This window comes from Alosa alosa, chromosome 13 (genome assembly GCF_017589495.1).
Source record: "Alosa alosa isolate M-15738 ecotype Scorff River chromosome 13, AALO_Geno_1.1, whole genome shotgun sequence".
Classification (NCBI taxonomy): Eukaryota; Metazoa; Chordata; class Actinopteri; order Clupeiformes; family Clupeidae; genus Alosa; species Alosa alosa.
In genome coordinates, this window is record NC_063201.1 from 13,443,048 (window position 1) to 13,468,431 (window position 25,384).

General features: G+C 42.4%; 1 protein-coding gene and 4 non-coding genes across 5 annotated transcripts in view; all 5 read right to left on the bottom strand.

The window, feature by feature from the left end:
- bbs9 (Bardet-Biedl syndrome 9) overlaps window positions 1–16,029 on the bottom strand; it is a 159,601-nt gene extending 143,572 nt beyond the window's left edge. Inside the window, exons 1-5 of the mRNA XM_048260719.1 lie at window positions 15,911–16,029; window positions 13,948–14,068; window positions 13,447–13,597; window positions 3,281–3,345; window positions 2,442–2,555 (exon numbers count right to left, since the gene is read on the bottom strand). Of these exons, the coding sequence (XP_048116676.1) occupies window positions 2,442–2,555; window positions 3,281–3,345; window positions 13,447–13,597; window positions 13,948–14,059 (442 nt within the window). The 5' untranslated portion in view covers window positions 14,060–14,068; window positions 15,911–16,029. The remainder of the gene's footprint in view (window positions 1–2,441; window positions 2,556–3,280; window positions 3,346–13,446; window positions 13,598–13,947; window positions 14,069–15,910) is intronic.
- Window positions 16,030–16,936: 907 nt separating this feature from the next.
- trnap-agg lies at window positions 16,937–17,008 on the bottom strand. The gene has a single exon. It is a non-coding gene; the product is annotated as a tRNA-Pro (tRNA).
- A 1,556-nt stretch (window positions 17,009–18,564) lies between these two features.
- Window positions 18,565–18,636, bottom strand: trnap-agg. The gene has a single exon. It is a non-coding gene; the product is annotated as a tRNA-Pro (tRNA).
- Window positions 18,637–19,953: 1,317 nt separating this feature from the next.
- Window positions 19,954–20,025, bottom strand: trnap-agg. Its single transcript has one exon. It is a non-coding gene; the product is annotated as a tRNA-Pro (tRNA).
- Window positions 20,026–20,867: 842 nt separating this feature from the next.
- On the bottom strand, window positions 20,868–20,939 carry trnap-agg. The gene has a single exon. It is a non-coding gene; the product is annotated as a tRNA-Pro (tRNA).
- Between the last annotated feature and the right edge of the window lie 4,445 nt (window positions 20,940–25,384).

A 25,384-nucleotide genomic window follows, 5' to 3' on the forward strand; every position in this document is an offset into this window, starting at 1 on the left:
AGCCGGGCCCTGGAGCCCAGAGCCACCCCAAGCCAACGGGGCCCCGGCCAGGGCCACACTGCCAGGGATCGGGACCTGGGCTGGCTCCATCTCTCTCCCTCCCTCTCTCTCCCTGTCTCGCTCTCCCTCCACCTCTCTCTCTCCATCACTCTCTCTCTCCATCTCTCTCTCTTTATCACTCTCTCTCCTTCCTTCTCTCTTCATCCCTCTCTTCCTCCTTCTCTCTCCATCCCTCCCTCCTTCTGTCTTCATCCCTCTCTCTCCATCCCTCTCTCCCTCGCTCTCGCAGCCACAGCACATGGGGATCCATTAATGCACTTATTACTAAGATTATACCGCGGGGGCCTTCCCTCACGGGATCAAAAGAGTATATATACTTCCCGTTCAACTGTTATAAAGCAGGCACTTATGAACTCCCAATTTCACTCTGAATCCCATCCACTCTGTCCAAAACACACACACACACAAAGAGAAAGAGAGTGAGAAAGAGAGAGAGAGAGAAACCATAAAAGTGGAGAGGAGAGAGCAAGCAAGCGTTCATTGCTGCCAGTTAATGCAAAGGGCCTTCAGTCTGAGCACTTAATAGTGGTCTCAGTCGGTTATGCATGTCAGAAACATAACTTGGTAAAGTCACATACAACACCTCCTCTTCAAACTACCCCTTTGTCCTAGGAGCAGTTATTTGTAGGAGCTTCATTCAGTGTCTACAGGCTGGAGTGAACTTGGATTTGTGATGGTGAGAATGAGAGCGAGAGCGAGAGGGAGGAGGAGGGTAGCAGAGGATGAATGAGCTCAGAGGAGAGGCTTTGCTGCCCCCTGGTGTTTGGTGATATGATTACGTCCATAGGGGTGGACTTAAGACTTGAGATCCGCTTAAGGAGTTGTATGGCACTGGCTTTATTTATAGGCGCGTTATTTTAATCCATCCACTTCATCCAAATGAGGGAGGATCAAAGAGACAGCACTCTCTGAAAAGGAGGTTAATGAAAAGAGAGCTTAAAGGAGAAAGAAAGAGCACGAGAGAAAGAGTGAGAGAGAGGAGGAAAGAGAAAGAATGCAATAAAGAAAATGAGAAGAACAGCATACAGGACCGCCACAGTAAAGCCAAACATGATCATTTTACGATCGTTCACACTTAGGTGTGTCAGAATTTTTTTTTTGAAAAAAAGAGTGAGAGAAAAAAAAAAAGGGTAGAAATATTTCCCTCCATCTTCACACCGTCCAAGAAAAGCAGCTTTAAACATCTCCTCTAATAAAAACTAATTCATATCCGTGGCCCGTCGCTGGCTCAGACGGCCTTTTTAAGGGGTTCAGGGAAATGTGTAAAGCAACAAAAAAATAAATAATTAAACCACACACACCTATAATGAAATAAGGGCTATATTGTTGAGGGAGGGGGACGTGGAGTGGCAGGAACAAGCCCGTGTCCCTGTCATGGCTGACTAAAGAGGCTGCCAGGGGAACAGGCCCGCTTTTCACCGCCACTGCCAAAGCCTGAGAATGTAGCCTGGCACAGGCAGAGGGACGCATGCTTACAAGGACGCGAGAGGGTGGGTGGGTGGGTGGGTGGGTGGGTGGTGTGTGTGTGTGTGTGTGTGTGTGAGAATGTGTGTGTGTGTGTTTATTTGTGTAGATATATGTGTATATATGTGTGTGTGAAGAGAGAGAGAGAGAGAGGGAGGATGTCTCCCTGTGTTCACTCCTGTGATATGACGCATTAGCGTCCTGTATGTGTGTGGGCATGGGTGTGCGTGCATGTGTGTGTATGGAAAGTTTACTCAGGGCTGATTTGATGCCCGGCATGCCTTCCTTCTCGGGGGGTTGGGGGGGGGTGTAAGCGGACACACGCCTACCTGAGCCTCCACCCCTCCCTGCCCATCCGGCCCCAGCTCCACATTACATGACGCGCTCTGCGCTGGAGCCTGATGAGGTGTTTTGGCCCACTCTGGCTCGCCTGTTATTTCAGCCTCAGCACTAGACTGGCATCCAAACAGCGAACTGGCGTTTCAAAGCAGCTGAATCACTGAATACTTTAAGAACTCTCTCCTTACTACAAATAAAAGTCAGGAGAGGCCGCCTTATATGGAGGGTACAGTGAGTGTTTTATGGGGATTAAAGTGAACTCAGTCTAAGTAAGAGTGTGCATGTGTGTGTGCTTTTGTGAGTGAATGTGTAAGGCTAGGGAGGTGTGTGTGTGTGTGTGTGTGTGTGTGTGTGTGTGTGTGTGTGTGTGTGTGTGTGTGTGTGAGAGAGAGAGAGAGCAGATGAACACTGTGTGTTCACTGTGTGCTGAGTGTGTTTCACTAATTCACAGATTGGGATAAATGCAGAGACCAAATTTCCCTCACGGGATCAAAAGAGTATATATACACTATACTAGATGAGTGAGTGTATGGGAGAATACATTGTGAAGATTTGAGTGTTTTGAAGGGCTCCTCTACCTGTGACTCCTCCAAAGGACCCGTAGGTCATGTTGCAGGCCGTGCGTTGCAGGTTGTGCTCGTACACCAGCCGCAGCTGGTACTGGTCACCGTGCTCAACGTTTCCAGCCATGCCTGGAAGGAGAAACACAGGAAGTGAGGTTTCAATAGTAGTAGTACATTGACCATCCGAAATGTATCTAAAACCACCAAATCAGCCACTTAAAAGCTCTGGGACACTGGAGAGTGAAAGCCTGGTAGGGCACACAGTCACGTAAGGTTTAGATCATGAACGTTTTAGCTAATTATCATTAAGATCATGTCAAAGAACATTGAGCTTCAGAGAAATGGGTGGACACAGAGTCACATTGGCAGGAGGAGGCTTTTGGTTCAAAAGGAGCAAAAACACTCCTGAACTTAGTCTCAGAGAGAGAGCAGTGTACTCCAATACACACCTTGAGACCGCTATGGACAAATCAGGTGTAGCTACGAGTGGAGATGATTAACTGTGAGGGGCTAGACCGGGCGTGTAACTGAAGCGCTCCGTTTGTGTAGGGTATACTACAACAAGTACATTCCACTATAGAGAATGGAACTAGCTACACAAGACTGACAGCGGCGCATGCATTAAAAAAAAAAAAAAAAAAAGACCAGTCCTCTAAAACTATTTTTACACAACAGTAAAACAGCGAACAGAGCGCTTCAGTGGCGCATCCGGTGTAACCTCCCTGTTATGATTAAGACATGAAGTGTATTTGAAACATTTCAAATACAAAAGCACGGCAAGGTGAGTGGTACTTTGATAAAGTTCAGGACTAGTACCACGTGGAACAACTGCATGGCACGTGCATGGGCCTTACCTGATACCGCATAGACGGAGACCTTCCTGGGATGCAGCACAGCCAGGTGAAGGAGTTCTGAACACCTGGAGAAAGAGATGGAACCATAAGAGAAGAATAGCGACACACACACACACACACACACACACACACACACACACACACACACACACACACACACACGGCAAGGTTACAGAGTTTAGGTCCTAAAAGTAGTGCGGGTTAGGGCAGAGTAACACTCATCTGTTTAAGCACCTCTTTAACCTTGCTGACATTCTTCCAAGTACCGCGTGCGAGCAAGCGAGCAGCCCCACTAACACCAGAGCCACGCAGTCCCAAGCGCAAGGCCATCACTGGCCACACTTCAAAGTGCTGAGCCTAAATAGGGGAGGACAGCTTCCCAGGCCTGCATGTTTAATCTGAGGTTTTCACATATGCTTAGTGGTGGCCAGGCAGGCTGGACATGTCACGTCTCCCAGCCTAGAGACATTGTTCTGGGGAAGATAAAACGGGAGAGGATCATTGAGCCCTGGAGCTGTTTGGAAATGTGGCCCCACACCGCAGAGCAGCAAACAGGCTGTTGTTCAGCGTCTGTGGGCGAGCCGAGACAACACTTACAATGTGTTTCCTGCAATTACTCCATTTATACACCCCAGCGTGGTGGCAATGACAGAAATCATGAAAGAATCACGAAACACAAACAAACAGCCTTAAGCTGTAGGAGTCATGCGCTGTGCGGAAGATCTGGACAGCTGTCGAGCCGGAGGCCCTAGGTGCCCACAATAGATAAACAAACAATTCATCTCTCCATGTCCTTCATTCTTTCGTAAAATTTCTTTTTTAAAAATTGACACACGACAAACTTGGCAAGTGGAATTTGCAAGGTAGCTTGGCAGCTGCACATTCCTAACTCCACTTTAAAAAAGTAGAAGTTGCCAGAATTGGTTCCTTTAAAACACACACAAAAAAAAAGTAGAAGTTGCCAGAATTGGTTCCTTTAAAACACACACAAAAAAAAAGTAGAAGTTGCCAGAATTGGTTCCTTTAAAACACACAAAAAAAAAAAGTAGAAGTTGCCAACTTGCTTGCTTGCTTGAGTCCATACATTTACCTTATGCACAAAGTTATTTCAAACCTCACTCTATGGGCCCTATCGTGCACTCACGCGCAATTGACTTTGTACACTCTCTCTTGTATCATTCCTATTTTGCAACCGACGCTCAGTGACTTTTACCTCCACAGACGCACGTTGGTAAGTTAGGGAATGAACTTGCGCTCCCGGGGGTGGTTCAGCGAAAAGAGGTGGCGTATTCCGGCGCAAACGTTCTCTGGTGCTATTTTGCAGTTTCAGATAACAATTCCGCCACAGAAAACACAGGAAAAACCTAGTCTAAAGTCAGAGGCGCGTTATTCAGATGCTATTTTAAGGGCGCATGTTTGGTAATAATGTACAGTAGCGTGTGCACAAGGCGGTTAAGTTGCGCTCATAATTTTTTATTGCACAGTGAGATGGAGTATGTCTTACGGTACGTCTCCATTATTGCTTGCAGACGCCTAGCCCTCTCTCCCGTTGCCGCTTGTGGGCCTGTATAGGCTAAAGTGTATGGTGTAACGTTTTATTTTATGTAATTACACAATGCCAGCTAACGTAGTCTACTAAAGTGGAGGTAGCCTACTACTGTTAACATATTTTATTGAAAGTGACAAATATCACTGACATGTTCCTCCAAAGCACATTCTGTCTTGGTTCAAGTCGCCAACAAGGTCTTTTTGATAGGGTACAGTGGCAAACTTCTTCTAAACTTAACGGCTTTGCCACTATATGGCTTAATATATTTTCATTAAAAAAAACGCCTGCGTTAACCGTTCTCATTTGCATAAAGTTAATTTGCATAAAGTTGAGAAACCGTTCTCATTTGCATAAAGTTCACTTCTTGACGCGCCGCCTCTGTTCGAATGGCCGCACCGCCTTCCCAAGGAGCATTGCGGAAGCGTAAACCACGCCTTGCCGCTCTCCATAGGAAATGAATGGGCTATGTGCGGCGCGGTGGGCTTTGACGCGATAATGGACACGGGCCGTTAGGACAGAGAATTAGACGCGGGAGGGAGAGGGTCTGCCTTATCTCTCCCTAGATTTTTGCTACCTCAGAGCTAACTTTAAATGCAACTTGCCATAGGTAGTTAGCTTCAATTAATAACCGGATCTCCTTATATGGGCAAAGATGGCCGTTTTGGTTCTTTTTTGTAGGCGAACTTCAGAGATCTATGCTATTTAATGGAAAACACACACAAACACGCAGTGTAATGTAAATGTAAAAAAAATTTGGCATACTGAAGATGTGCTTCAGGTGTTTGGATAGGTCAGGAGGCACTTACAGTACAGTCCGCAAAAAGTCGCAGCATTCTTTGTAGCATGTTGTGTTTTACACAACATTTCCATGAATCATGGATGTGTTGATGACATAAATGAGTAAATATTAGAGGACTTAATCGAAAAAGTATGTCTTTGTGACATTTCTTTCTTAACATTTTGTCAAAAAGAAAAATGCCAGCCGCGGAAACAATTGTGGCCATTTCCTCCCACGCCTGTTTAACCGAAGCTAATTTGGGTGGGTTTCTCCCATCCCCAAACAATGCCACTTCTCTGTCTTTTACAGCCCTAACGAGAACGTCGGTCTCCTCGGCTGTGAACCGCTACTGGCGTGCGCCTGGCAAATCAGCCATTATAATAGCAATCCGCCATGGAACAAGCGTGCCTGCTTTTAAAGGCAATGTGAGATGACGCTCTGATTGGTTTATTGCACGTTACGCCCAAACCACACCTATGAGTAACGTAGCTACTTCATAATACGGTACTCTCATGGTATAATAGCAAGATCTGCCCACAAAGCTACTTGCGTTTTGCATTTAATACTTGCGTTTCAGATCGTTAAGATAAGGGCCCTATATAATTTACTGTGACTCTTTTTAAGTATCCTTCAACTGGGAAATTAGTAGTATAAGTGTTTACAACCAGCAGAGAACCAAGGCAATGAAAAGAAAGTCTAGTAGGCATCTGGCAATGATGCACACAGGTGACAGTTGCGTCCTGTGTGTGACTTAGCCAATGAACTTCCTGGAAGTTCACCAGGATGGGGAACCAGTTAGCAGGAGGGTGGGTGGGTGGGGGTTTACTGGATAAGCCACACCTTGACTGAGTGACTGCAGGGGGACTGGCAGATTAGGCTAATACCATCTGTACTGGGTGAATTGAATGGTTACCCATGATCCATGACACTGCTTAAAGTTTACAGTGAGACTTAAACCATAATTTGTTGTTGCGATCATACTTCAACTACACACAGGCTATTCACTGTAATGCAATGTGGGAGGCTGCAAATAGTGAGTTCAATGATAAACTAGTGAGTCTCCTCGTTATTCCATACAGTGTTTCCCCTACAATGTAATCATCAGCGGCACAGCGCCGCTCCTGGAAATCAAGCGCCACTGCAAAAAAAAGTTGCCTAATTAAAAAAAATAAATAAATAAATAGACACAAGTGAACTTCAGGAACAGCTGCCGTTCGTTCAGGGGCCTATTGCACAAAACTAGGATAAGGGATTAAGCCGGGATATCTTGGTTATCCTGGCTCAATTTACCCGTGATCCGGTTGCACAAAAGCGGGATAGGGGGCAGCAGGATATGTTATGGTATAAGTCACCATGGCGATTTATTCTGTGGAGCTAGCCTGCTCCAGACCAGGCTAAGTTCCAGGATCTATTTAATCTCATCCCTTATCTCAGTCAGCAGTCACCACAAACGGAAACCAATAGTTATTCCACTGCCCACTAGACATTGGAATCACATATAACTAGACCCACTGTCATTATTTAAACGTTTGTGATCATTACTTAACTTTTACATATCACCATTCCCGACCTGTCATGCGACAATGTGATGTAACGGGAGCGTGCATCGCGTTGCTGGAGACGCACCCTATTTACTTTACATGGGCTCACGTGATCCGTTGCCGAACTGAATTGTGGGTCCGTCGCGTCGCGTTTCTCCCGTCGCTCGCGTTGAGAAGTTCAGCTGTTGCTGCTGCACCGACAGACGGCACCGGCCAATCAAGCCAATTTAACGAACGGCATCAACCAATCACATTACGGTTTTACTTCAAGTCATTTGCATAGCTACCGTCGGGAACACCCACTGGCATGCATTGACGGAACGCAACTGTGTGTAGGAGCCGTAACCATTTCGTGCGTGGTGGTCGTGACACTAGTTGCAATATTCTCCTAAACAGAGGTGTTGCTGTTTGTTGCTGTTGTGAAAGGCTATCGCTACCTACTTTACACCGTAGAAGGAGCAATGAAGCCGCTCTAGTTGCCATGCTGAATCAGTGAATCTGTGATCGGTGGCGGGTCTATTTGAGGGAGCTGTGAGCGTGCACCTATCCAGGATAGGTTTCACCTGGCTTGATGAATCCGTGTCTGCTCATCCTGGCTTACTCGTTGTGCAACCAATTAAGCCTGTACGCTCTTGTTTTGGATTCATTGAGCGCAGCTCAGTAACTTATCCCGGATGTCTTAATTGTGCTTTTGTGCAATAGGCCCCAGGTTTCATGTCAACAAATAATAGTAGGCTAACGTTGATGGCGCAGTCAGGATTCCACAGGAGATCACGCTTGTTTGTGTTTATGTATAAGTTTAGGGTAAGGCTATTTGCACCCCTGGTACAATTAGCAGTGTATGCTATTCGTACCCTGGTGCAATAAGAAGTGAATTTTATTCGTACCCCGGTGCACACAGCAATGTGTCCTATTAGTACCCCGTCTGGTACAAATATCAATGTATGCTATTCGTACCCCGGTGCACACAGCAATGTGTTCTATTAGTACCCCGTCTGGTACAAATATCAATGTATGCTATTCGTACCCCGGTGCACACAGCAATGTGTTCTATTAGTACCCCGTCTGGTACAAATATCAATGTATGCTATTCGTAACCCGGTGCACACAGCAATGTGTTCTATTAATACCCCGTCTGGTACAAATATCAGTGTATGCTATTTACACCCCTGTGCATTTATTCTGGCATATTGATCACACAATGTAATAATAATATTTAAAAAAAACAAGCAACATGTTTTTTTGTTGTTACATAACAGGGTGTGAATAGCTCAGCTGTGTAATAGACACTCTGAATAAGGTATGCTGTTTGCATCAATGTACAGTTAGAAGTGGATGCTATTCGTACCCTGGTGTTTATAGTACTGTATGCTATTTACACCCTGGTGCATGAACTAGCTAATTGTTGCAATCAAAACGTCCGTTTAAGAACCGATTTCTTGTTCAAATTTTGCGCCTTCACTCCAGAGACGTTGGTACACATGCACACTCACTTTGCCAAAATGCATCACATGGGAATCGAACCCCGGTCTCCCACATGTTCACCCTGGTCTGTGACCACTGCACTATCTTCTTTCCCAAGTAAAGGGTGTTTGCAGGTAAACTTTTACTTTATAGGCCTGAACTTCATATTCACAAAATTTCTGTTAACAAACTGACAGTTGTATGTGTTCACTGAACCAAGATTATGAAAACTAGATGTACCGCATAGCAGTACAAAATATGACCGCCGCTCAGTCCTGTACATCCGTTCCGCGAAAATAAATCACACTTCAATTTGTCTCCATATTTTACTCCATCCCCCACTCTTGAAACTTTTGTGTATGCTTGTTTGGCATGCCTGAGTGTGTGTGTGCGGCTGCACAGAAAGTAGCCTACTGGTGCTGAAAAGGTGAATAGATTGTAGAATAGCCAAAGAAGATGTAGCATTGTTATAAAACCTTTAAAATCTCTAAACAATCACAAGTGGGGCAGTTCATCACAGTTCATCCATTGCAACTGGATTGATGAAAGGTCACTTACACCTGTAAGCTACATTGTATTTGGGAAAAACAAAGGTATCAGCATAATGTTATTTATTTATTTATTTATTTTTATGTATTTATAAACAAAAACATCTCTGTCAGTTCCATGCCGTTTTCAACAGCTATCAAAACAAAGGTCATTTTGGGATGGATGGATTTTTGTGAATGTTTCTTCTTCTACATAATGATTTTTAGTCATCTTTAGTTCATGTAATACTTTATTGTCAATGCACAAATTAAGTAACAGTAGTCTGAAACGTTATTGTTAATGCACAAATTAAGTAACAGTAGCCTAGTCTGAAACGAAATGCTGTTTTACATCTAACCAGTGGTGCAAATAACTGACATGTCCAAATGGGCCTTGATGAAATCGTCAGCTAGACTGTTCATACACATTTTAACGGGCCAAAGTTGAAGAGCTTTTGTCCGTTATTGTTCAGGTGCAAATATAGGCTGATTCATGTTCCCTTGCATTGTGTAACTGAGGTCCATGGCTAGTCTGGCTTTCATCAGACCAAGCTCAATCTTTTAAGAAATCAAAAAATAAATAGCGGGCAGATCAGGCTGGGTTCACCCAGCCTAGTCCATAGGCACCGATATTGTTTCATTTTCGATTGAGATATACACGCTCTGGCTATTCTAAATGCAAACATGCATCAGGGAGTTATGACAAAGCGGTAACTAACAAACTAGATCCTAATAGAAAGCTGTTAGCTTCCCTAAGCTACAGGTAGGATTATAAGGTAGGCCTATTTACAACATAAATTGTCAATAGGCTATGCTGGCGACACACAAATAAAATCTCCTTTGGAAACCAATGGTTTCGCCTTACAGTATCAAGCGGACTTAAACTGTCATATCGTGGCGAAAAGTTGTAATAACATTCACGCAGCTCCATGAGTCAAGGAAAGCCTTGAATGAAGTAGCCACTTCTAAATGGGACCCACTACACAGTAGCTTAAGGTGTGTTGCTAAAGCAGCCATAATGAAATGAAGGTGTCATTGTTTGGATACTTCACACACACCGGGGCCGAAAATGAATTTTTTCCGTAAAAGTCTAGTGGGGCTACATACCCACCAAATTTCATGTACCCTGGTGGTTCGGGTGTCCCGGTATCAATGACCAAAAATTCAGGGAGTAGATGGCCGGGAAAAATTCTTGAATTGTGCATGTGTGCGTGTACAAATTTATGTTTATGTGTGTGGGTGTGTGTGTGTGTGTGTGTGTGTATGTGCATGCTTGTGTGTTTGCCCTGCGTATGTGTGTTTGTGCATGTGCATGCATGCGTACATATGTCTACTGTGTGAGTATGTGTCATGCATTATGATTACTGTAAATGTATGTGTGTGCGTGTGTATCTGTTTATGCACATGTGTGCACATGGAATGGGTTAACATGACCCCTGGAGGCAAACATCACGGAAAAATTGGTCATCCTACAGTTCTCAAGATATTCACAGAGAACTGTGTCTGCCCTACCCTCCTTTCGGGGTCCAGTCCAGCCGGGGGGGCTACAGATCAAAAGCGAAGAATGACAGTTCCATGCTATCCATGTGGGGGTACATGCCCACCAAGTTTTGTGTACCCGATCTTTCAGTGTCCGGGAATCCTTGTTGGTGTCGTCACTAAATGTACACATAAATTATTTTATTTTAAGGCCCCCATGAACGAAAGTACACAAAACTTGGCATGCATTCAGAGGGTGTCATAATGATCCTACACTTTTAATTTCGTGCAGTTTTGACCTTGTCAGCCAGAGATATTGTGATGAAAACACCTAATTTTTGCTTTTTAATTTTTAACTAGGTGGGCTATACATGAAATAAGTGGTAATGGGATGGGTTGACATGCCCCCTTAAGACCAACATACATAAAAATGGTGGACCTCCTAGGCCCCACGGTTCTCGAGATATTCACAGAAAACTGTCTCCGGCCTCCTACAGGCCAGTTGGTGTATAGTAACATAAATTAATTTATTGTGTGGCCCCCATGAACGGAATTCCACAAAACTTGGCGTGCATACAGAGGGTGTCATAATGATCCTACACTTCCAATTTCGTGCAGTTTTGACTATGTTAGGTCACAGATACCTTCAATTACAACACCTCATTTTTACTTTTTGTGTTTAACTAGGTGGCGCTATACATGAAATGAGTGGTTATGGAATGGGTTGATATGGCCCCTTGAGATCAACATACAAAAAAAATGGTCCTCCTAAACCCTACGGTTTTGAGATATTCACAGAAAACTGTGTCTGCCCTACCCTCCTTTCGGGGTCCAGTCCAGCAGGGGCTACAGATCAAAACGAAAAACGATGGTTCCATGCTATCCATGTGGGGTTACATGCCCACCAAGTTTCATGTACCCGGTCTTTTCAGTGTCCGGGAATCATTGACGGAAATTTGGGCATCGCGAAAAAGAAAAAAAAAAAAAAAATCTGACTAAACCTATATGACCGCCGCTTCGCTGCGCGGCGGTCATAATAAAACACAACTTTTCAATCTAAAACTTAATCTGAACAGATATTAGTGCCGAAACCTTTCAGAATTCTTCACTTTCTGCTGACGAAAAAAACGAATGTCCGCCATGTTTTTTGTGCACGTGAGCAACGTCTTTTTGTTGTTATGTCACAGGGTGTGAATAGCTCAGCTGTGTGGCCAAGGCTATTCGTACCAGGGGTGTGAATAGATAGCCTGGCTAGCGCCACCACTTCTCAATGAGACGTGGTCTGGGAACCAAACGTTCATTTTCTCGTATTTGAAAAAAATGCCCAGATCCGTTTATTGGGTGCCACGGATGTCTATCAAAAACATGAATAATCCTGTTCAAGTACTGCAATAATCATGCTTTGTAAATGCTTGTGTTGATGGTTATGTCATAATTTGTAACTCAATCTGTCCATTTCTTTCACAAAATCCACCAGAAGTCACCATTTCAGGAATCATTTTTTCAAATGTATCTCTTTTTTTTGGGGGCTTCCTACTATCAACAGCACCGCTGCTGGAAAATAGGGGTTTCTAGGGGAAACACTGCCATATAACTAAGCTCACCCAATACTAGGCTAAGCAATAGGCGAGTTTGCTGTTACTGAATCACCAACATGGTGTATTTATACTCAGGGATCGAATGTCATTTTGGCTGAGGACTGTTCCTGCAATCCCTTCAATGATTTAAAGGTATATATGCTATGGTTATATATAAGAAGCTATTGTGATTGCTTAAACTGCCCAATCAGCTCATATATTGAGTGAATTAATTGAATAACAGCAATAGCTGTTTTCAGACATGTCCTTCACACTATATGCAGAACTTTGTCAAATGGATGTCCGACCCTTCGGGTGATTCAGATATGATGCTTACATGCGGACATTATGTGTGAACGACACAGATGCACATGAACAGAATCTCCGCGTGGTAGAACACGCACATGAACAGAATCCCAGCATGTTCTTCGCTTCGTTCAGACATGCGCATAATATCCGTCTGAAATACTAGGTGGAGAGTAGTGTAAGAGCCTTACATTCCTTAATCGTGGATTTCACTGAACTCCAGGGGATGTTCAGTGACTTGTAACATTTTTTGCATCCATCCCCTCACTTGTGCTTTTCAAAAACCTTTTTTTTTTTTGAGTTGTTTGGAGTGTTCTTTTGTCTTTATGGTGGAATTATAGCCCGGACTACTGATTGACCAGTGACTGGACCTTCCGCGGGTGTCTTTGCATTACTATACTATACACATTCATTACACTCAGGCGATCTCCATTTCACCAATTGTAAGACTATTAGCACCAATAGGCCAGGTGTGTTTGAACCTGCCGATTGTTAATGTAATTAGTGTCTACACGGACCCGGTTGGGTGTTGCACCTAGTAAATCAGAACAGAATATAACAGAAGATGCCATTACAACACAGTTAACACTCCACCGGAAACAAAGCGACCACATTCAGAGCCTTTCGTGCAAGTAGCCCATTGGCTGGACCGCTGTTGATTTAGGTCAGTCAATTTAAGGGGGGGTGAATATTTATGCAATCCCTTATTTTGCATTATATATTTTAAATGAATTAACATTACTTTGTAGAGATTTGCTTACACTTTGACATTACAGAGGAAATCTTTGTTAATTATTGAATTTTTGAATTATTGAAAAATTGAAAAAAGGTTCCAATAAGAGCAATAAAAGCGGAAATATCCAAGGGGGGTGAATACTTTATCCGGGCACTGTATAGTAGCCTATTGAAATCAGTGGCAGCGGCGGCAGCGCTGTAGTCACTTACGAGACGAACTTGCCCAGCTCCACCTGGATGATGGGGTCTCTGAGGTGCACCTCGAGCAGCTGGGCATCTGCCTCGGACGGCTCGCCGGGTTTGGACAGGTGAGGGGAGAAGATCCGGAGCATCCCCATGTAGCTCCCCACCACTACTTTATCTGTGCAGGAGAATGGCCACGCAGGCAGTCAAAAGTGTATGCAACAGGTTGTTGACACACCACAAAATAAAAACAGATAATTGACTCCTTAGGCAAGTACATTAAGACTTAGTTCACATTTAGTTATTTTAATTAGTTATTAAGCTTACACTTGAATTATTATCTAGAAGACCACTCTAAGAGCTAACATGACTAAAGAAGGTCCACACTGTGTTGCATTGCTACATACTCTTAGCCTACACCATCACAATAAAGTGACTGAACAAGTTTCTATCTATCTATCTATCTAACATGAACTGCATTCGTTCACTGAGTTAATCTTCCCCTCCCCAGCATCCATGCTTGCTCACCAAACCCGGTTCCACTGTTGTCCACGTCCCCCACACACAGGCAGCCCTGGTCGAACTCCTCGCCCTCTCCCAGGACTGTGGCCCACCAGTCGCGCGCTTTGAACAGAGACATGCTGGAGCTCTATACAACACAGGAAGGACAGCAGGTCATGCTGCTGCCACACAACACCTTGGATGCTCTGTAAAGCTACTGATTGCATATGTGGGAGAGATGAGGCCCTTTCCTCTAAACCAAAGAGCAGAGGATCCGCAGAGGTTTTAGGCTAATTGATACATTTCAACTCTTCTTCAGTTATGGCACACAGTTAAGACTATAATAATAAGTACTATTTCAAATTCACGTCCAAAAAAATGTCAGTCCATGTTCATACTCTAGCTACGATCACTGATAGCAACTGGCTTCATCACTGCAAAAGATACAGACAGTAAATACTTGCACTAATTAAATGTAAATTGATAACAAAAGCCATTGATGACAAAAGTTAGCCTATAGGTGTGGACTAATAGTTTTGAGGAAACATACTGTTACCAAAATAATTCACATTACCTACATGTTCTTAGAATAATCCCATGACATAACATGACTGTGATGCATTGCTTTTATATGATATTGCTTTAGCTGAGTTCTAGACTAACGCATCATCCAGTGAATCAGGAATCACTTTCCAATGACACCTCATGCCAAGGCCGCTAAGAGTTCAAGGATCATTTCAAGAAGCGGGTTACGTGGTAGGCACAGGCCTAGTTCTCCAATGACCGGCCACTCATCCTCACACTATGCAAATTAATCATGTGACAGCGGGGGATTTGGGCGCAGCAGGCCAAGCTGCTTTCCTAATTGCTAACTGCTGAGCAGGTGGAACAGACAGCTAATCCAGGGGACCCTAAACAAAGACCAAGAAAGAGTGAGAGAGCAAGATCTATGAGAGAGGGTCATCCCCAATCTAAAAAAATTGTAATGCTCACTATATGGCATTATGTGTGAAGATGGAACAGCAATCACAATACACCTCTGAACTGCCATATCACTGAGAACATGGAGTCCCTGTCGCTATCTGCTCATCAAGAGGGATTATCCAAGTAGCTTCCCACACAGGAGAGGAGTACTTGCTACTTGCACGTCCTTGTACCGACAGTGCAAACTAATGGGTGCAGGCACATCTCCCAAATGAATATCCACTTGCACTTCTTTACGACACAAGTGAAGAAGACTAAACACGTTAGACACAATGCACACCCAGTTACATTCTTACTTCACACGCATAGCTTTCAGTCACAGACTAGAGCGTGTCTCTGTCTCTGACTGACTGTCTTCCTTTACTCTCATTAACGCATTCATATTTTGCGAGTTTTGGCATGTCTGGACATATTCACCTATCACCCTGTTGAAGTAGAACGTTTGTTCGCTTGTTTGAAGGCTAACGTTTGTACTATGTACGAAAGAAAATTGTTCCATAATTCTGGTAGAACTAGGTAAATAAAAGTGTCTAACGTTCCCGATCTGCAGCTTGCCAGCTGACAACCAAGCAATATAATAAAATGTTGCAGATGGCTTTGGACCGACCACCCCATCAGTCGAAACGTTGCTGTTAGCTAACGTTAGATTAGCCAGGTTATCTCTCAAGGCAAATCGAGATCAATAATGTTAACTGATGCTGCACCTTCAAACTGGAAATGTTGTGTTCATGCAGTTCATTGTTTATATTTGTATATCCATGCTGATGGTGGTATGAGCACAAGTACTTTGACGATAACTGTTAATTAGCTTTCACTAACATTAACAGACTAACACTAACAGAAAAGTGGCTTGAGGCATAACAAGGATTGACACAACCTGTGGAAACTACGTTAACGCATGAGGCTACTTTGCCTGCTAACTTAGCAACATATGGGATAAGTTGCTAAATCGTCAAACTGGTGAGGCTATCCTTTAATGAATATTCTCTAGACCAGCAATACTTACCGTTTAAACCCGACAGCTTTCGATTAAAGTAATCCAACAAGGGTGTTTCGAAAAAATCACATCGCTATCGCTGCCATGTCTGTAGCAACTAACATCACAGTGAAGCCATCTCCCTGTTGTCATGGTAGTACCACCAGCTGGAGGTGTGCGCAGAATCGGATGTAGCACTTTGGCCATGTGGGAAATTGAGTCAAATCCAGTTTTTTGACAGCATGGGCTTCTGTTGGCTACAGAACAGTGCAAACCTGGCCTACATCAATTTTTCAGATGATTTGTCAGATGCATTTCCTACTTTAGCCTACAGATAGTCGCCATAAGGCGTGCAAGACCTAACATATGACTGACATACACAAAAATTCTTCTGCAAAAAAGTAGGCTAGTTCAGTAATAGGCAGGGGAAATGCAATTAGACATCTGTGGACCCAGTTCACTTCACATCATAGGCTATTCAGTTCCCTAGCCTACTACAAAGGTTCCTGACCCTATTGCCAATGATATATAGATATGATATATGATATATAGGCCTATAAATATATATATGAACTGTGTAGGCCTACAGAGGAGTTGAAGAGAATATTGGTCTTTCCATCTGAACTGAATTGTTCTGCTACTGGTAATAGGCTACTCCCAATCATCCCATGGAATTGAAATAGTCTTTAACTTCCATTTGAATCAAAGACTTCCTTCTCTCCCAAGAAAATACCACACCTGCCATTATAATATAATATAATAATAATGTAATAAGTATTATTATAATAATATAATATTATAATTAATTAATAAATAAATAAATAAATAAATAAATGAATGAATGAATGAATGAATAAAGGAATTCAAACAACGACCAGGGGGATTCCAGAGGAATTAAAACAAGGCAAATGTCAGTGCCCCTAAAAGAAAATAATATTTAGCCTACCAAAAGGTAAAGATTTGTTTGTAAGATACCTCTGTAGATTAGTTAGGATTCCTAAATCCTCTATGTCAGCTGTCAATCACAGCCATTCTACTCCAGGGGAATATAAAGTAGGGCTCGTCCGGGATTTGAACCCGGGACCTCTCGCACCCTAAGCGAGAATCATACCCCTAGACCAACGAGCCATAAAAAACATTTATCCAATTTTTTTTTTCCACCAACATGCCACGTCAAACCCCTCTTTAGAGAGTCTGTCTCAGGACTCGCATGTTGACAGCAAGATTTTATTGTTTAGTACTTTGCTGCCCTCTAGCGGTGAATGCTCAGAAGGACCACTAATTCTTTGCTAGAAGTGGTTTGCTCTTAGGGCTGAGCTACACCAGGCGCGTAACTGAAGCGTTCCGTTCCCGTTGCGTCTGCTGCAACAATTAGCTTCCATTATAATCAATGGAAGTAGCTACACCAGACGTGACAGTGGGGGGTACGTTCGAAAAAAATAGACCATTCATCTAAAATGGATTTTACGCGTCGCGAACGGAACGCTTAAGTTACGCGCCTGGTGTAGCCTAGAAATCTAGACGCGCCCTAGCTGCTAGGGCTAGTCTAGCAACTCTCCGTTGGCTTGTGAGCTCCAGAAATCGAAACTCAATCAGGCCAATGAAATCGTGTATAGAGTCGTTAGGTGGGCTTAACATAATGATTGATGGCGGAGTTGCAATGGTTTGGCTTGAATTCCCTGCTACTTGAAAACAAATAAGATGGAATCTGTTGCTGTTGGCGAACAGTGTGACACGAGTTAAGCTTTTATTAAGTTGCCAAATGTTTGAACTAGCCAACTAGCTCCGCTGGTGGGAAACGCATGGGACTCATAGCGCTGCCGCTGTCCTATTGCGTGCAGAGGGAATTTGAAAGACAACTGATTATCCCGCCCCTCGGACTGAGCACTGCGAACGGTGAGTGCCCAGTCCCTACATTTTAATGTGGGTCTGGTTCGTCAGGCTAGTTTGCTCTTGCAACTGATTCATTCACAGGCCTAGTAGGGGAGGGGGACGGGGGGCATATTGAAATATACATGTCTAAAAGGTTATTTGCAAATGACCTTTTGATCCCTTGGGGATCAATAAAGTATATATCTATCTATCTAGATATCCCTATCATATGAACAATTAAGCCAATTAATTGCTGCTTATTCTCAAAAACTCAGCTTCAAAATTATCTGCTTCATAGGAAGCAAAGGGTTTAGTTTGCCTATTTAGTCCACAGTCATTCAGTAGGCTAACAAGTCACAGTTTTTATTTAAAAAAAAAAGGTTCAATTGTGATTCTCAGCGAAAGGTTCATAAAGGTCTATCCTTCTCAGCCAAAGGGTTTGTGTGCTGTAGGCTAGTCCTGTGTCTACTGACCTACTAGCCTAGGAGGATTTCTTCCTTTCACATTCTACCATTTCATTGGTAAATCCTGAAGCCTTTATGGCACATTTTTATGTAATTGGTCGAGAGGTTCTCACTCTTTGACTGTCCACAAAAAGAGGAATTAAAACACAGATCAAGAGGGAATCCAGAGGAATTAAAACAAGACAAGAGCCAGTGCTCCTAAAAGAAAATATTATTTAACAAAAGGTACAGATTTATTTGTAGGATCTCTTTGTAGATTAGCTTGGGCCCAGATTTCAGGGTTATTCCCCAAAATACTCTACTTATGACAGTTGTCACAGCCTTTCTACTCCAGAGGATTATAAAGTAGGGCTCGTCCGGGATTTGAACCCGGGACCTCTCGCACCCTAAGCGAGAATCATACCCCTAGACCAACGAGCCACAGAAATCTATTTCCCAAATATTTTTTTTCTGCCAACATGCCACGTCAAACCCCTCTTTCGAGATCTTCTCAGAACTTCCATGTTGAAAGCAAGATTGTATTGCTTAGAACTTTGCTGCCCTCTAGCGGTGAATGTTCTGAAGTACCAACCAGAGCCAGTCTCTGGTACCACCAATTCTTTGCTAGAAGCGGTTTACTTTTGTGATTCATTCATAAGGGAGTCATGTTTGAAATATGCATGTCTAAAAGGTTCTCATTTATTTTCCTAGGCATTCATTTTCTTACTTTTAAGGAAAATTAATTATTTAAATAAATACAGTGTAGCCTACACCACCGAGGGGTTGCCACATGTAGGCCCTACTGGATTTCCAGGATTGTTCTCGTTTTGAGTGACTGTCCCAGATAATTAATAATATTTTCCGGCATACGAATTGTCCCGCTTTTTGGTGAAAATTAACTTCTGATTATACTTCCTGGTAGTTTCAAACGAAACAGCTATTCGGTTTTGTTCTTGGTTGTGTTTATCGTATATCAAATCCTGTGTAGCCTACACAGACATAAAAGGCATGTTTTTTGTTGATTGGCAGCAAAAATAGGGCTTACCTTAATACCTAGAAACTGCCGCGCGACCACAGCTATGACCCCAGACCCCACTTTGTAGTTAGGGTACACACGCCTGTATAGTTGCTCAGTAGGCTAATATAGAACGGGACAGCAGCAGGGAAAGGAGTCCAAAGCGAGTGCGTGCATGTGTCTGCATCGTGCATAATGGCAAATAATAGGTTAGAGACTATAGGAAATGTTTCAACATTGTATAGGCTGCTACACACGCCGCTCTCACCACGCGCATCACGCACAAGGACACCAAGGAACAGAGAGGGTACCAAAATGTAGCCAATAACAGCTTCACTGCAAACTGCTATTCTCTCTTCGAGAATGTTTACGATGTCAAAATGCACAAATTCCATTGTTACATGCCAGGATGATCATGCAGCAGATCTAACTTGAACGTTATTTACTCTAATTAATTGGGAACGCATCTTGAGTGCGCACAAGAGAGAGAGATAGGCTGGCAGGTTCCAGGTGGCTTGTTATAATATCCCCTTTTTAATAACTGCTTGTAACAACGTAATATTATCAATGTGGCACAAACAAACGATTAAGGCTAGAATTTATGGATTAGCCTTTGATGCTTGTATGAGGGAAACATGCACGTATTGGTGGGCCCTATGACCCGAAAGTTAGCCATGACCGGGCCTCAGGTCAAAGAAGTGAGAAAGGTGTAGGCTGCAAAGGGTAGGCCTAGTGTTAAAACTGGGCTCGTCCGGGATTTGAACCCGGGACCTCTCGCACCCTAAGCGAGAATCATACCCCTAGACCAACGAGCCACTGTACATATATGTTTTGCTTAGAAACTCACTCTACAATTTGCCACGTCAAACAAACCCCTTTCCTTGATAATGGGCTATGTTGACTCGCATGTTGGCGAAAATATTTTTCTGTTGCACTTTACTGCCCTCTAACTCTACTTTGCTGGTTAAAGTCCATGACCCCCATATGTATGTGGGGAGGGAGTAGCCTACTTGACACTATTTCGTTCTGGGAACTATGCATGCACGGTTAGAACTAGAGGAGGTAGACAGCACCCGTGACAGTTCTTTATATATGCCAAGAGACCATGCAGGTCTTTTGCCGACAAATTATTCAGATGATTGCAAATTGTTCTTTATTGTACTTTATTGTTCTGCAAATTGTTTTTTATTCCACAGAACACACATGCGTCCAGCACTCAGAGCAGTGCAAAATAATCTGATTTAGTGAGATGCCTTTACTTCGATGTCAGTTAGGCGTTATTGACAAAAACAACTTCCCTTTGACAGAGTATAATGCAAATACATGCTTTACAACTGTTGAGATAGTTGACATAAACCTCTTCTGTCAACACTTTTGTCACATTGTAGGTAAATCCCAGTTGCCAAAGATGTGATACTGTATAATTTTTGAACATGGATTTTATTGTTAATAGCTTGCGTCTGGTAATCATCATTTAACAAACTGAGTAGGATTCCACGATGGTCCTAGATTGCAATCATTATCTTGATATTAGCCTACCAAAGACCCTTGCTTACTAACACCCTCTTTCAACCCTATCTGATGGTGCCTATGTTGTATCATGATGCCGTAATAGTCGAGAACAACAGTTTAGACATTGATGCTATCACATAAAGCTGGGCTCGTCCGGGATTTGAACCCGGGACCTCTCGCACCCTAAGCGAGAATCATACCCCTAGACCAACGAGCCATATAAAGTAGTACAGGAGATGGTGTATTAGATCAAGAACTTGCCACGTCGAACTTTTTTGAACTGGGATTGAATTGCGATGCATGTTAACGCAATAATTGTCCTGTGGTGTTCTTTCGCCCCCTCGTGGTTGTTGTCCCTGAGTTGTGCTGGAGCGCATCTAGTATTTTGCATTGGAAATTGATTTATTCATAGTACAGGCTAATCTCTCTTTAAACCCATTTTCATTCCACTTCTCTTACATCTTCAGACTTCATGCTTCACACGATTGCAAATTGTTGTTTACTTTTCATTACACAATGGCACACAACCTGACTTGAGGTAAGTGTGGGCCTAGAATATAAATCATGGTTCTCAACCTTTTTTGAGTGGTTATTCCCCCACAATCAGTTAAGTGCTTGCGACCCCCTATACCTAACCATCCACCTGCATGCTGACTACTTTTCCCCACAGACAGAGATTCCATTTGAACTTTGCTGCTGTGCTTTGAAATTAAATTCAGATTGGAGTTTGGATTATTTTCTGAGAAGCTATCTCTACAGGCGGTGGATCTATCTATCTATCTATCTAAAGCTAGACTACCAATGTAGACTACCTTAGTGAAAAACAACGCTGTTTATGCATGTGTTAGAAATGGTAATGGAAATTAAACAAAATGGATGGAAAGTGATGGTTTATGTAGAAAAAAAAATTGTTGTTTTTTTACACAATCTGGTAACCCCGAGGTTGAAAACCACTATAGATAAAGATCCTACTTGTTGCATTTCTATTTATTTATTTATCTATTTTTGACATAGATATATCAACAGCAGAGACTGGTGGGGCATATAGGCTAGATATTAAAGTAAAGGTTGCATTTCTGTAGTTCCCAACTTTTGAACTTCTACTTTTAAACTGCTACAACTTGATAGACCAAGGTTTATACAGGCCACTAACCTTTCATACGGTGTCCTGGTATGGGAACCTCTCAGTTAAGGACAGGAACAGACTGACCCGGGGCTAACCAGGCCAGCCAGATCAGTAAAGACTCCAACACCAATTCAAACATACTCCAACTCCAGACCATGCAATCGGCTAGCCTGGTTAACAGCAGACCGCTTCTCAAATCTCACTCGAGATTGAGAGTGGGTCTGGAAAAGCTTCATTGGCTTGTGACTTACAGGGGCGTAACCAGCAGTTAAATTCAGGCTCTTCACAATGCTAGTAGAACGCTCCATTGACTTGAATGGGATTTCCCAACGTTCTACGGTAAAATAAATTAATGTAATTACCGCTGCAAACATATAAAATACCCCTGTCCATGGCAACGGGTTTTGTGCTGCTGATCATATCACTCCGCAAGTATTCCAGTCACTTCTTGCATTGGAACTTCATTCAAAAGTGAAAGCAGACGATTGATCAGCTGTGTTCTAAAGAATGTTTGATTCAAGTTCAGCGTGTGTTGCGAACTATTTGTTTCTCAGCAAAAGCCACGACGAAACGGTAACAAATAAGTGTCAAGACACAGCCTATCGTCGAGTTTATTCTTTCGTTTTGGCAAGTAGCCGTATAATAAGCGGGATAATGTATAGAACGCCGGTCATTATGGGAAAATAAGTCCCTTCAGGCCGAAACAAGACCGGTTCACCCTGTCGGGACTTATTTTCCCAATAATGACCGGCGTTCTATACATTATCCCTTACCTAATTTACTCAAAATAGTTTTTGTTTCAATGCAAGGCTTCATAGTTCCACATAAACACAGATTGCAGCCATTTGGTGTGTAATTTCTTCTAAGATTTTTACTGCAATCATGATCAGGGTGCCCTGAAAGAAGCTTAAATGACAGATGGAGCCATTTGCCAACAAAGATGATTTCCTTTATATAACTCAATAAACAGTTGATCACAAAGATGATTTCCTGCTGTTTCAAGCTAGAAGTATTGAATAGTAAAGGTTTTAACTGAAACTGCCAAAGCTTAACTCCAGCGCATTAGCCTGCTCAATTATTGCTGTTTGGCTCTCTACCTCAACCCCCAGTGAAACATGTCTTGGGCCTGTAATATCTGTCAGCAAATTCAACCTCACAGCAGAAGAATAGGGCACTGTATGGGCTCTGATTTAAATGATGGGCAATGTGCAAAGTGTAAAGCCAATTTAATAACTGGGCAAAATTCTATTTTCTGATTTAATACAAAGAGTAAGATATTCATAGTAACAAATATCAGAGTTAGCTTAATTCTCCCACACAACACACAAAATAGCTTCAGTTCATGCGCAAGTCACTGACTGACTGCATTTTACTCATCACTGAAATGAGGACCCTAGGTGTCTATGAATAGAACAGTCACTGTGAGATTCTTTATGCTTTTCATTTATTTTGTAGAATTCTGTCATATCATTTTAACTTTGAAAACAGACAGGCCAATATTTGCCAAAAAAGAAAGAAAGAAAGAGAGTCTTATTAACTCCTGTCTCCATCCATCAGTGTCTACATTCAATTTGAATGTTCCTGCAAGAGTGCCAAAGGTTCAGGAGAGATACAGAAACCACCACACAGCTGATCGCAAATCGAATGAGCACTGGAAAGAAAGACAATCAGACACTGGGACTTTCTCTCGGTGACTGGGCCATGCACCCACCCCACCCCACTGCTGGCTCAAACTCCTTACACCCTCCCATCTGACTGAGACCTGACTAGGTGTGTAACTGGGTGTTTTCAAATCATTCATAAATCAAAAACAGCATTCAATTCTATTGACATAAATAAAGCAGATGGAATAGATTAGTTTACCTATTACTAGTTCAGACAAACATTTTTTTGAATAGATCAAACAAATCAATTATACTGCCACTACAGAGTACAAAAAATACACTAGTGATGTAAATGAAGTTGGATCATTACAGTGAAAGAAAGAAAATGTTTTTAAAAACTCATTTGTTTGAACACTTGTTGCACAATACACAGTGATCACAGCCAAACGACAAGTTTCACAATATCCATGGCTTTTGATTTGCATTTCTACACAATATACAACTGTTTTGATTTCAATCTACAAAGGAGAAAAGGCTTATTTACAATACATCTTTATAACTCTTTTAAGCAATTGTTGTCTTTTTATGCCATACTGTAAACAGGTTTACCAATGCTGAGATTAAAAATTGGATATTTGAAAAAAAAAAAAAAAAAAAAAAAAAATTCAAGGAAATCAAATGGACTAAAAACAGTATAAAAAGCTGAAATGAATATTGGGGTATTTTTTTTTTTCCTTTCACAAACACAGATGCACATACAAGAATATACACTACAATAGTGTGACAGATAAATGAACATTAAAAAGCCATATCTGTGGGCTTAAGGAGCATTAGGTCTTGCTAAAAATAAATATAAATGGACTCTCTCTTGTGATTAGCATCCTCCCTGTTTCTCCAAATATTGCACCTGCTGCTGAACTGTACCAATAAGGGCACGTCCATAATCATGTTCTGCGCGCAATGTCCAGACAATTGCCTCCAAATCCAGTTGAACTTACAACGAATAATGATGCACAGAGGTATGTAAGGTTCAAAATTTGAAGAAAGAAAAAATTAAAATCAAGCATGCGGAGCCATCTGAATTTCTATCATAAACAAGAATCACTAGTCATCTCTCGGGGTCACAAGAGACACATATGCTATTGTACAATCTTTACCAGGTGTCTTAAAAAAACATCATGACCATTTAAGAGTTCAGAGAATGTAACCTGGGGTGAGAGATACACCATTACACATACGGTGTGCATAACTCAGTTTCTTATCAAAACATTGCAGCATAGGCCCAGAATTTCAAAGGTACTCTCAATAAATACCTTTTGTCCTATAAACCCCCCCAAAAAAACACTGGGGGGAAAAAACACTCATCACAAGCATTAATGTGTAACATTGTAACTTTGTCATACCCATAAATTGCTGCCCTTGGATTTGCTTTGTTGAGACTTACAAGCTATAGATTATCCCTATAGGTGCCTTTTTTTTTCTCATAATGAGCTGATTATCGTCTTCCAGAAAGATACCTTTCAGGTACCAGAACACAATCTAAAGAAGACGCTGCACATCTGCAGGCTTAAGCCAAACACTAATCTTACCACTAGTAAGAAAATAAACTTTGAAAGCTGTCCCACCCCATCTCATCTCCACCCCTCCCCCAAAAAATAATAATAGAAGACGACAAATAAATGGGTGAAACTGGAACAATTAACATTGAGCGATTAGAGGACAAAAAGAAACAGACAAACAAAAGCAGAGAGACCAGGGAAAAGGCACCCGTACTCGCATATTTTTAAATCCATAAATAGGTACATTATATACAAGGGTTCTCCCAGAGACTGACAACCTCAGACATGTGTCCATCCTCTCCATCCGTCCATCTGGCCACTGAAGAACAGCGGTGTCCTTGCCTGGGCAGAACAGGGTGACTTGTCATTCTGA